Genomic DNA, 12,933 nt, shown 5'->3' on the forward strand with positions numbered 1-12,933 from the left:
CTCGCTGTAGGTTTGGACCTTCCTTTTGGTTTAAATTTCCTCCCCGTTCTCCGTTCCCTCTGTGCTCACTCTCCTGTACCACCAAGAGCTGCTGCAACCTGTGAGCAATTTGGGATTTAGCAAGCCCAGGGAAGCTGAAAAAGGTGCAAAAAGGGCTGTGGACACACAGGGAAGCTCAGGAGGACATTGAACATTGGCTGTACCTTCAGCTGGTGCGGATGAGTTGCGTGGGGAAAGGGCCACCAGCTGCGGGTCTGTCCCGGCTCTTTGTTCCCATCACAGCTGGAATTCCTGGCTTGGGAGCTGTTTGCACACCCCAGCGTGTCTCAGTGGTCAGGGAGAGGAAGGCTGATGAGCACAGGGCTCCTCTGTCACGATAATGAGCATCTTCAGGTCATTTTTGCAGCAGTGAGGAAGGGCCACGGCTGCTCGTGGCTGCTAATCGTTAGCCCGGCTGTTAATTTGAAATGTCAGTGATATTTTGTGATAGCAAGCCCAGGGAGGGCTGGATTGCTATTTTACATTAGCCCTCCCTTCCTGCAATTTAGCCCAGAGGGTTATTTTTAATTAATAAGAGCAAATCTGCTGCTGGTTTAGCCGCCCACCCTCCTCTCATCATCTCCCTCCTCCTCTCAGCTCACCCTCACTGGGGAAATAAGTTGCTGGTCTTTTTTAGACTAGCAGAAGGTGGGGTTTGGATCCCAAATCTGTGTTGCAGCACCAGGGGAGGGAGGGCAACATCTGAGGTCTTGATGAAGAGCAGGTGAGGAACAGGTACTGGGCATCCCACACCCTGTGCCAGCCTGGCACTTCCTGAGGGTCCAGCCCAGGAGGTGGAGGAGTCACAGAGGGGGAAAGCTGAGCCTTTGCCAGCAAGTCCATCTTTTTTTCTCCCAGGCATCCATGACTCCTCTGCATCTTGTCTGGATTCTCTGTTGTCACTGGCTCTTGTCCCTTTGGGCAGTGAGGATGAGGAGGGTGGACGAGCAGCTCTGTTGAGAGGAGATGTGTCAGTGGACATCTCCCTTCCCTGTCATGCTGTCACCCTTCCATGCTTTTCAGAGCATGGGGTCAGAGACAGGGCTGCGTGACACACGTGGAGATTCCCAAATACAGCAGGAAAAAACCTGTGTAGGGAGCCATAGGGGGTACTCAGCCCCACAGCTTCAGGTCCTCTCCTTTTTGTTACAGTGAATTTATTTAATGGAAAAGCAGAGCAGCACTTGCTGCTGGCCTGTAGATAAGTCCAGGCTCAGGGCTCTGTGGAGCTTTGGGAGAGTGTCCCAGGTTTGGGATTGGCTCCTCTATATCAAGTGTATTGCTGTGCTGCCAAAATTCCCCAAAATTAATTAGAAAACAAGAATAAACCAGAGAAGCTCTGGGGAAACCTCAGCTTCACCAGGCTGTGAGGTGGAGGAATTTGGAGTCCTTTCTGCTTCCTTTCCACCCTAACACCCTCCAGACCACAGTTACACCCCTAGTGCTGCCTTCACAGCCGGGAAATAAGTGCATCCCAATGAATGCATCCTCCTCCTCCTCCCTCCATGTGGTGCCAGCAGCCAGGGTTCCACTGATTTGGGTTTAGTTTCCTCCCCAGTGCCGGCCCCGCCGATCCTGCAGCTGGAGGAGTGCTGCACCCACAACAACAGTGCCACCCTGTCCTGGAAGCAGCCCCCCTTGTCCACAGTGCAGGTGGAAGGATACATCCTGGAGCTGGATGATGGGAACGGCGGCCAGTTCAGGGTGAGTGCTCGGAGCAGGTCCCAGAGGGAAGGGGACGTTCCTGCCTCCGGTATTTCCCTGCCGTGAAGTGACCTCAGAGTTCCTCATACTTCTTGCAAGTCCCCTGTTGCCTGGAAAGGGGAATGGCTTCCCACTGCCATTTGGGATATTGGGAAGGAATTCCTGGCTGGGAGGGTGGGGAGGCCCTGGTGCAGGTTGCCCAGAGAAGCTGTGGCTGCCCCTGGATCCCTGGAAGTGTCCAAGGCCAGGCTGGAGCAACCTGGGCTAGTGGAAAGTGTCCCTGCCCATGGCAGGGGGTTGGAACAAGATGGTCTTTAAGGTCCCCCTTCCAACCCAAACCATTCTGGTATTCCATGATTGTATGAAGCTCCGTATTTTTAGGTTGCTGAATATTTCATGCAAGGTATGCTAATTGCTGTGAAAACTTCATGCTTTGCCAGCTGCCAGCAAGCAGAGGTGTTTAAGGCCTGAGGGCTTTTAAATTGCTGTAATTACACAATTAAAATATGATTTTTCTCTGATCCGACACGCTGATAATTATCCCGGTGTGTTCACATCCACCCAGAGCAGGCGCAGGGACCAGCCCATGGTGCTCTGGATTCATCCACAGAAAACTCAGGCAGGCAGGAGTCAGAGCAGAGTCCAGGTGGAAGAGAGGTGACATGGGTGGGATCTGGAGAGAGAAGGGAGCAGGAGGCTGGGTGTGGGGAGACCAAGGCTTAGTGCTTGCCTCTGATAGTGTTCCTTCCCAATATCCCATCTATTCCTGCCCTCTGGCAGTGGGAAGCCATTCCCCTTTGTCCTATCCCTCCAGGCCCTTGTTCCAAGTCCCTCTCCAGCTTTCCTGGAGCCCCTTTAGGCCCTGGAAGGGGCTCTCAGGTCTCCCTGGAGCCTTCTCTTCTCCAGGTGAACCCCCCCAGCTCTCCCAGCCTGGCTCCAGAACAGAGGAGCTCCAGCCCTCGGAGCATCTCCATGGCCTCCTCTGGACTTGCTCCAGCAGCTCCACATCCTTCTGATGTTGTGGGGGCCTCAGAGCTGTGTGCAGCATTCCGGGTGGATCTCACCTGAGCAGAGCAGAGGGGCAGGATCCCCCCCCTCCCCTGCTGCCCACACTGCTGGTGCTGCAGCCCAAACTCGTGTCAGGGAACAAATCACAGGGTCAATCTGCTCTGCTTTAGCCACGTAGCGCTCACAGGTCTGCCCCAGCTAGCAGAGCAGGGCTGAATCCCGTGCATCCCGACCTCCAGGAGCTGTTCTCCCAGCCCTGGGACTCCACAGCGTGGGCTCTGACCGTGGTTGCCTTGCAGGAGGTGTACGTGGGCAAGGAGACCATGTGCACGGTGGACGGGCTGCACTTCAACAGCACCTACAGCGCCCGGGTCAAGGCCTTCAACAAGTCAGGAGTCAGCCCCTACAGCAAGACCCTGGTGCTCCAGACATCCGAGGGTAAGGAATCGCAGCAGCTCCAGCCCGGAGCGCTCGGACGCCGCTCACACGCAGCCTCCAGCACACCCCAGCTTAGCTCTGCTGGTGCTCCAGTACCTGAGCATTCCCTGCGGGAAAGCCAGCGCTGACCACGGGGGAAAGGGGGTGCCAGGAGCCTGAAACAGTGCCCAAATTCCTGTCTCACCCCTTTCCTTTGCAGGGGGTGTTTTCTCTGGGGAGGTGCAGTGAGAGGTATTTAAATTCCGGGTTACGTGACACAAAGGGAAGCTCAGGTGTTTTCGTTAATCCCGTTTAAAACAAAACACTGTCAGCGTTGCTCCTGAGGGCTGTGCGTGGCTGGAACCACAGGATTCAGCCCCTGGAAGTGCAGGACAGGGAGCAGAGGGACCACAGAGCCATGTGGGTGTCCTTCCAGACCCAGGGATGCACAGCCGGCCCCGCCAGCATCGTCTGCATCACCCCCACAGCAGCAGGAGCTCAGATGGAATATTAAACACTCCCTTGCAGGCTGCAGAGGAGTCTCCCCGCCTGGCTTTAAGTATATTTGTCACACCAGGCCCTTAATCCAGGGCGGAAAATTGGCTTATTTCTGCCATGCAGGTGGAGAGTGGCGGGGCTGCATCCGAGGTGGGAGTCGGAAGCAGCTGTGGAGGAAGGGATCAGCCCCCACCAGCACGTCTGCTGCCCCACAACCTCACTACCAGGCACAAAACCCCTCCCTGGGAGTTTTCCATGCTTGGTGGAATCCCTTTTCCTTACTCCCAGACTAAAACATCTCTTTTCCAAGCCTTGTGAGGACTTTTTTCGGGGCAGCATCCAGCTGGCTGGCAGCTGGGATCAGAAGGGAGCACACACAGCTCGTGGGGTGAAAGGAGGGCAAGAGCTTTCCTGCCACAGAACATCTCTGGTGGCTTTGAGCAAGGAGAAAAATGGGTTTTCTGCTGAAAAAGTAGGAGACAAAAGCAGAGCAAGGCTACACTGAGCATTTCTCTTGCTGCCTGCACTTATCTGCAGGAGATAACCATTCCAGTTTGGAAAGGGAATGTGCCAGGCTTGGATGCGTGGGCAGCTCAGCAAGGAATGGGACTCACTCACATGACAGAGTGGAGAGCAAATCTGTGACAAACCTTCTCATAGGAGAGGCAGGAAACTCAAATCACAGGCACAAAGGCCTTGGCACATCTGCCAGAGACACATCAGTGTGAGAGTTTGCAAAGCTGAGTGCCAGGAAGCGTCCAGGAAACCTCAGCATTCCTGGGGATGGGACAGCCCGGGTCCTGCCCCGTGCTGGGGTGGCCAGGACCTCCACCAAAGCCAACAATTCTCACCCACTTCACTACCCAGCTTCACCAGCCTTGGCAGGAGACAGCAGAGCTTTGGCTTCTCATCGCATTTGTGTCTCGTAAGACCCATTTGAGACACAATTCCCTCACCAAAACCCGCTGGGCTTTAAGTCATCCCCAGCCAGGAGTCTGCAGGGTCCCCACTATGATCTTCCCAGCTCTGCCTTCTTCTCATAGGTGTTCTCACTCCCGAGTCAAGCCCAAGCTCAGCTCCAAAATAGAAAGGAATCTGGGAGAAAACAGCTGTTCCTGGTCCCAGCAGGGCCGTGCTTGGGGCTGGTGCTTGGTCTGTGGAGCAGAGAGAAGTTCCACTCTCCGGAGCACCGGGATGAAAGTTTGCTGCATTCAGCCTTTTCCCTTGAATGAGCTTTTGCATTTGTTGTTCCAGCACGGAAGAAAGAGGGAGGAAAAGTCAAATGGGCCTGGAGCATTTTGTGCTCTTAGAGGCCGTCTGAGCTTTTAGGATTCAAAGAGAAATAAATTACATCTGTGTGCAGCTTCCGGATATCCGAGGGACTCGCTGAATAGAGCTTGCACGTCGCAGCTCTCTCTTAAGGTTGGGCTTTTATTTCTGGCTTTTACAGCAGCATCAAGGCCCTTTAAGAGCTATTTTGTCTGAAGTAGGCTTAGCTTTCCCCTTCAGCTGAGCTGTGCAGCTTCCTGCAAAGAGCTCGTGTGGGGAAGAGGGGACGAAAGGAGAGACGGGCTCGATGCAAAGAGAACATCTCTTGGAACGTGGCTGTCCTGCTGTAAGTGGCTGTGAGGAATTCTTTATTTAAAAGCTGGTTTCTAGTCCTGGCCGATGAGATCCTGTGGAAGGGAACTGAAGCCTGTTCTTCCTTCAGTGAGCAGTGAAACGGGTGCAGAGCGGGGAATGTGAGACACCTTGCAGGCCTCAGAATCTGAGGAGAACAAGGTTGAGAAGAGGGTGAAACAGCCAAGGGGAGCCAGGCAGCACTGATGGGAATATCCCATCCCATGGGAAGGTGGCACTTGCACAAGTTACAGCAAGAGCCTCTTCCCAGCCCGTGGTGTGGGGCATCTTCTGCTCATCCCAAAGGAAACTATTGCAGTTCAGTCTTCAAAGCTGGTTCTTGGTGCCGCCAGCAGGACAAGGTGGTTCCTGGCTGGGAGAAGGGCAGTGCCCCAGAGCCCTTCCCACATGCTGGAGCTTCCCAGGGATGAAGATCCTTATCATCAGCACGGCCAAATGGGAGCAAGGGCTGAAGGCAAAGTTCTTTTCCCTGAACCGTGTCCTCTCCTGACCTCATGTCAGGCTGTTTCACATCAGCCCTAGGAGTGCCTCCTGCCCTGTCACATCTCAGCCAAAGGCTCCAAGGCTCTGCCTTAATCTCTCTGTTACACAAGCTCCTGGATGAAGTCCAGCTGTAGGCTGGGAAATCAGTCTGGGAGGGGTTTTGCAAGGTGAGCCTGTCCTGGGGCACAGACATCTCCCAAAAGCTTGGCCTGTGGCAGCACTGCTTGGCTCTCCTCACCCCTGGGAGACCTCAGGTCTCCCCCAGCCTCCTCCTCCCTGAGCTGGGCAGCCCCTGCACTCCTGATCTTCCCTCATCCAGCAGATTTTCCAGGTTCTGGTCAGTCTCCTGCTGACTTAGAGACCTTCCTAAGGGATTGGAGCCTGCAGGTGGGCTGGCTGCTGGGCTGCTTTTCTCTGCACAGGTTTCTGAGATGCTTCTGAGTACCTGTGGTGCTTTTCCCTGTGCTGAAAGACAGGATGAAGGACCAACTCATCCCAGGTGGAGATGGAGAAGAGGGGGCTGTCCCTGCCTGCTCCCCAGGCCCAGAGCTTCCACCTCCCTTCCCCAGCATAGTCAAACCCCTCTTCTTTTCTCTTCTTTCAAAGCCAGCTCCTCGTTTGGAGCCCAGCTTCAAATTCCTGACCGTTCATGGAATGACCCTCAGCAGCAGCCAGGGCTTTTTAACCGGCAGCTCTTGGAAAGGGGTGAAAATCCAAGGGGAAACAGCCTCCAAGGAGCTATAGGGTGCTAATTAGGGGGAGCCATGAGTGTGGCTTCTCATGGTAGCAGCTCCTCTCACTGTTGGTTAGGCCTTAGAGCCCGTCCCTCCTTAAGCTTGAGCTCTGGTTTTTGACCTGTTGTGCAATAATTTACGTAACCCGTGTCTGACCCCACTTGACACCCTTTGCCTCCACAGCCTCGGCCGCAGCAGCAGCAGAAGTTACAACCCACTGGGCAAAGAAAAGTTCCCTTTTTACCTGTTTTAACATGATTTCCAGCTCGATCCGTATTCACAGCTGAGATGGGAAGGCTGGGGATATTCAGTGTGCCGGGAATTTGAGTGTGTGGATGGCGGATTCCATATTTTCGTGTTGACATATCCCTAGACAAAGGCTAGGGAAGAAGTTGCAGGAGGTGACCGTGTGTGAAAACAGATGACCCGAGGGGTTCCCTCTGCTCTGACATTTTTCTGTGAATCCCGTGAGTTAAATTCTTGCTGTAAGGCTCAGATGTGTTTTGACAGGTACAAAGGGATACCAAGAACACAACATCCCGAACAACCTTTGAGTAAGGTGGGTGCTTGGTGGTTCTTTAGGGTGACAGAGCTTAGCACAGCCCTGAAAAATGCCTTTTCAGTGTTACCAGCTGAATTTTTCCACCATTATTGTGCGCAGGAAGGTGTGAGATGTATGAAAAGCACGATGGGGAGTGTGCATGGTAACCTGTGAATTTTTTTAGGTGCGTTACTATGAAGAGGTGCAGGACCCCCCCTTTAACGAAAAAAACCTATTGAAATTTGTCGTGCTGACATGGGGAATTTTGAAGATGAACACGTTTTCCTTGCCGGTGCTGCCAGGCAAGGCTGCCCTGAAGGGCCCGGCTGGGTTGCACGGCACCAGACATTCCCGCCCCACGCGCCGGAGCAGGATCCGAGCGGTGCCGGAGCGTCCGTGCTCTGCTCCAGGATCCGGGCTCGGGCCATGGAGCGACGCCGTCCAGAGCAGAGAGCCCGTTTTCTGATCTCTAGTTTGCGTTGATCTTACATTTAGACACGCAGTCAGAAGAACAGACCCTCCCTTTTCCAGTGCCTTTGGAAAGATCGCAGCTTCGTAGAATGAGTCCTTTCTCCTCCACCCTTAACCTGCAACCCAGCTTCTCGGGGAGATCCTACTTTGAGCTAAGATCTTCGGCCCACCAGCTGAGCTTGCATTCTTCCTTACAGTCCCTGAATTCAGCCGGTGAGCTGAGCACCTCTGGCGTTTCCTCTTGGTCTGTGCTTCTGGGCATCTCCAAACTATCTGTTCGTTCTGTTCCGTTGTGTTTGTTTTTTTCCCATGACATGCGGATGGATGGCAGGGGGAATTCTTTCTGTTTGTCACTGGCCTGCTCCTGCCGCCGAGGGGGGGTTCTGGTGGCCTGGTTCTTGTGGTGTTTTCGTCTGTATGTGGGCAGTTTGGGGTGATGGAACAGCACAGTAACTCCTCATGTGGGTGCTGTTCTTGGCAGGGCGTTGCTGAACCCTCCGGCACAGCCGGCAAAGCAGATCCTAGAATTCCAGACTGGTTTGGGTTGGAAGGCACCTTAAGGACCATCCAGTTCCAACCTTCTGCTACAGGCAGGGACACCTTCCACTAAGAGATCCCTCATCTCTAGTTTGCATTGATCTTGTGTCAAGGGACAGTCAGAAGGAAAGACCTTCCCTGGGAGAAACCTGTGGGAACACCCCAATGGTTTGTTTTCCCTACAGAGCCAGGAGGCACAGCCTCTGCTGTGAGATTTGGTCTGTGAAATCAGTTTGGTTGATTAAATCTAAACCCTTCTTAAGCAAGAAGCAAACCTGGATGCAGGCAAGGTCTAACTTGTTGCCTGGAGAGGTTTTGGACTCCCCATGCCTGCAAGCGTTCAAGGTTGGACAGGGCTTGGAGCAACCTGGGATAGAGGAAGGTGTCCCTGCCCATGGCAGGGGGTTGGAACAAGATGATTTTAAGTCCCCCCCCACCCCAAACCAGTCTGGGACTCTCTGATTCCAGCTCAGGCCAGCTCACAGCCCAGCTTAGGACCCTGAAGACATGGGCTTGCATCCACTCAGCTTTGAGCACTGGGCTCGGCTCTTCCCAAGCCAGACATGACTGTACCAAAGCCTTGTTTTCCGCAGAGCAGAGGACACCACTCCTGTGATGCCTCGCTCATCTGGCAGCCCCCACATGAGCGCTTGGCTTCCCGCCCTGTTCCCGAAATCCTGGGCTGTGGTGGGACGCAGGCAGGTTGGGCAGAAGGAGGGATGGTTTCGGGCAGCCAGCGAGGAGCCACAGGCACGGGGATCTCTCGGAGCTGTTTTCTAACCAGTCTCTGCACATCTTCCTTTGCTAAAGATCCTGGGCCCTGATTCTCCCGCCGCTCCAATGGCGCAATTCCCGCCTTCCTCTGGCGTAAGCCCGGGAAGAATGGGGGCCCCCGATCATTTGGTTTCCATCCCATAACACGGAATGAGGAATGCTGCAGCATGACCCTTGCCAGAATAACCGGGGGGACCCTGCAAACTTTCTTTTCTTTGTGCTTTTTTTGTGTTTTATTTCTCATCCTGCTGCTGTGAGCTGATGGCTTCAACGCTGTTTTTTTTGTTAGGAATGTTCCTTCCTTTGTGTCCAGTGTTCTGAGACCACCGCACTGGCCGTGAGGGGTACCTGTGTGGGCAGTGTGGGCCCTCTGCAGCCACACTCTGAGGTGGGGTGGGGGGGGACAGGGAAAAAGGGGGCCCTGAACACCAAAATGGGCTCCCTCACAAGAGCTTGGACCACAACGATGGGCAGAGACCTTGAAAAGCACTTTTTGAACAGGGGCACGGGGCACGATTCATTAAAACAGCCTCGGGAGGTGCCAGGCGAGCACGGCACGGAGCACAACCACAGCCAGGGGCTTTCCCACCAACAGGCACGTCAGGAGGGGGGAAAACCAGTCACAGGGCTCCACAGGGTGTCCTTGAAATCCAGAACCTTTGGTGAGTGCTCTTCCATGCAGTGCCAATGTGGGGCTTTGTGTTGTCCTCTCCACCTGGTGAGGACAAGCCCCTGGATCAGGACAAGCCCCTGAACCAGTCCCTTGCTGCATCCCGGCTCCCCAGAGGTATTTGCAGCCACCAGTCAGGCACAGGAGGATAAAGGGCACCCCAACACATCCTGCCCATGCAGTTGATGCATAGCCTGGTGTCCTTTGCCCTTCTGCCCCCAGGGACCCCCTTTCCTTCTCGGCTCCTGCCCAGACTGCACATCCATCAGGGAGGCAGCCTGGAAAAGCCCGGTGCTCCCTGTCCACTGGGACACACCAGTGGCTGCTCCTTGCTCAGTCCCTCTCCTCCAAGGAGTGGTTTTTCAGTCAATCTTGAGAATATTTACCAGGCAGCCAAGACACTCCACCAAGGCTAAAACTTCCTGCTCCTTTTTCTGGAGAAAAGCTGAACAACTGGGCATCCTGAGGAATCAGGTCGCAGTCCACCCATAAACTCACGTGTTGTGTTTGTGGCTCCTCTCGTGCTCTCTGGCTTTTAATGGATCAGGCCTCCCGTGGCTGCTGGACGCTTAGTTAATGATTAAATGCTCCCAAGTGTTTATCAGGTGGTTGTTGTTCCTCAGCTGTGATGTGTGAAATGTAGTATCTCTCTATAGGATGCAATTTTGACACACAAGGATCGCCTTACTCTCAATTAGGCAAGTATCTTTATTACAATTAACTGGCACCTACTGCGTGTTGCTTCATCTTTTTTTTTTTGCTTTTTAATCTTTTAACTTTTCTTTGGCGGCTGAGCAGCATTTCTTGCTCTCACACCCTGCTTGCAGAGCACTCTCGGATGTCAGAGAATCATGGAATTGTTAAGGTTGGGAAAGCCCTCTGAGATCATCGTTCCCCCAGCACTGCCAAGGCCACCACTGACCCACATCCCCCCAAGTGCCACATCCACATGGCTTTTAAATCCCTCCAGGGATGGGGGCTCCACCACTGCCCTGGGCAGGAGGCAAATTTGGAGGGAGAGTGGTGATTGGTGTAAGATGTAAAGACGTTTTTAAGTTTTTCTCCCCGTGTGGTTTTAAAGAGAAGCCTGAGGTCAGTGCTCTGGAAGTGGCTCTGTAATTAAGAACTGATCCTACTGCTCTCCTCCTGCTCTTTTAAACTCCCAGAGGGCAGGGTTAAATGGGATATTGGGAAGGAATTCTTCCCTGGGAGGGTGGGGAGGCCCTGGCACAGGTTGCCCAGAGAAGCTGTGGCTGCCCCTGGATCCCTGGAAGTGTTTGAGGCCAGGTTGGACGGGGCTTGGAGCAACCTGATCTGGTGGAAGGTGTCCCTGCCCATGGCAGGGGGTTGGAACTAGATGATCATTAAGGTCCCTTCCATCCCAAACCATTCCATGGTTCAGTAACTAAAACAATACATATTCCCGTTCACTAAGGGCGCTTGAACGTGGGCCAAATGCTGGTGAGGCAATTAGCCCCTCTGCAGCTAATTAAAACAAGGTGGTTGCTGCTTGCCTGTCCTCTTCAGACTGCCTGCAGGGTCAATCTTGTTCACCCCCCTGGGAGAAGGAGTCCCCATCCCCGTGGGATTCCTTCATCACCGTGCCAACCACCCGAGCCCATCTTTGTGCCGCCTCGCCCCCACCCTGATGCAAAACCCCGAGAGTTCCCTGCTCTGGCTGGAGACACAGACAAGCAGGAGCAGTTTCTCCTTCCTTCCCTCACCCGACCTGACAGTGCTGTTTTCTCTCCCGCATGCCTTTCCCTGGGAATGACCACAGTCGACATTAAAAAAATGGTGGCAGGTACGGCCGGGGCTGTGTCGGGTGGCGGCCCCGGGGGCGCCCGCGTTGCATGTGACCTGTCCCTGTGCAACTCCAATAAACCAGTGAATCAGTCTCACCAGAGTGCTTTTATTTTTCAAGCCGTGTTCCCTCCCGCAGCCGTCAGAGTTTGTTTTGTGGATGTGTCACTTCGCGTGTTTCGGTGGCCGCCGGAGAAAACCACCTGGGGGGAGCCGGGGCTGGTGGCTTGTGTCCCTCTGCCTTGTCGAGGATGTGACACTGTTATCTGTCAGATTGTCAGCGTTTAAACCAGCAGCTGTACTGAGTCCTGGAGGGTTTTTGGGGCGTTTTCCAGCCTTCCCGTGATCTGGCTCTTGTCTTGCGTGTGGCTCGTTGCTCAGCAGGGAGGTTTCCTGGTGTGACGTAGCATCTCTGTCGATGTAGACCTTTCTGTGTGCTTTTGGTTCCCAAAAACAGCCCTCAAATACACACACAGAGTTTATCTGCTGATCCTCAGTCCCCTTCCCGCACTGACCTGACCCTGCAAACTGCTGCATGAGTAACCAGCTCTCAGTTGTAAAAGTTATGTCCAAGGCCAGGCTGGGCAGGGCCTGGAGCAACCTGGTCTAGTGGAAGGTGTCCCTGCCCGTGGTGGGGGGTTGGAAGGAGCTGGGCTTTAAAGTCCCTTCCAACCCAAACCATTCCATAATTCTGTGTTAGCTAGAGCTTGGACACCTGTGTGGTATCTCACGTCTCCTGCTAGGGCCAAATTTTAGGAGATCTTGAGGATCCTGCAGGCTCATGAGCCGAGACAGACATGGGGAGGGGATGGAGACATGGACCAGCAAGAGCAAAACTCCTCCTGGCCATAAAACCTCAGCCACACTGGCAGCTGCAGCCAGAGGAGCTCAGAGCACCCCTCCACCACGGAAGTTGCCCTCTGTGAGCCAGCAGCCCCCTGCACTGTGCAGCTCCCTGCGTGCTCCGTGTCATTCCCTGCATGCAGCATGTCCGTGTCCGCTCCACGCGCGGCTCCGGCGGCCGCGCCCCGGCCACGCTGACCCGGCCTTGTTTGTGTGTTCCAGTGGCTTGGTTCTCTTTCGACCCTTCCTCTGCCCACGCCGACATCATCTTCTCCAACGACAACCTGACTGTCACCTGCAACAGCTACGATGACAGGGTTGTGCTGGGGAAAACGGGCTTTTCCAAAGGGCTCCATTACTGGGAGCTGTCGATCGATCGGTACGACAACCACCCCGACCCGGCCTTCGGCGTGGCGCGCATCGACGTCCTGAAGGATGCCATGCTGGGCAAGGACGACAAGGCCTGGGCCATGTACGTGGACAATAACAGGAGCTGGTTCATGCACAACAACTCCCACACCAACAGGTACGTGGTTTGGAACAGGGTCTTTCCTCCAGGGAGACTACAGCCCAAGGAACAGCCTGTGGCTTTGCCAATGGCACCTACAGGTGCCCATGGGAAGGGAGGCATCAGTCCCAGTCGCCTCTATGAGAGGATGTGCCCTTGCCCCGAGCAGGGACAGTCCCTGCCTGCCTGGTGCTGCCTTGCTCCAATATTCCTTCCCTTCTGTTTCCATGCTGAGTTGTCCAATGTAGCATCCCCTTCCCAG

At 54.4% G+C, this 12,933-nt stretch overlaps 1 protein-coding gene across 8 annotated transcripts in view; it reads left to right on the forward strand.

The window, feature by feature from the left end:
• TRIM9 (tripartite motif containing 9) overlaps positions 1–12,933 on the forward strand; it is a 63,638-nt gene that overhangs the window by 45,767 nt on the left and 4,938 nt on the right. Inside the window, exons 6-11 of one of the 8 annotated variants that reach the window (XM_027704056.1) lie at positions 1,586–1,743; positions 3,051–3,189; positions 7,561–7,749; positions 10,174–10,215; positions 11,298–11,321; positions 12,386–12,689. In XM_027704056.1, coding sequence (XP_027559857.1) covers positions 1,586–1,743; positions 3,051–3,189; positions 7,561–7,749; positions 10,174–10,215; positions 11,298–11,321; positions 12,386–12,689 — 856 coding nt within the window. The other 7 variants (XM_027704057.1, XM_027704058.1, XM_027704059.1 and 4 more) reach the window with 7 other exon arrangements.

Source organism: Neopelma chrysocephalum, unplaced genomic scaffold (assembly GCF_003984885.1).
Source record: "Neopelma chrysocephalum unplaced genomic scaffold, ASM398488v2 Primary Assembly neopelma1_253, whole genome shotgun sequence".
In the NCBI taxonomy this organism is placed as follows: Eukaryota; Metazoa; Chordata; class Aves; order Passeriformes; family Pipridae; genus Neopelma; species Neopelma chrysocephalum.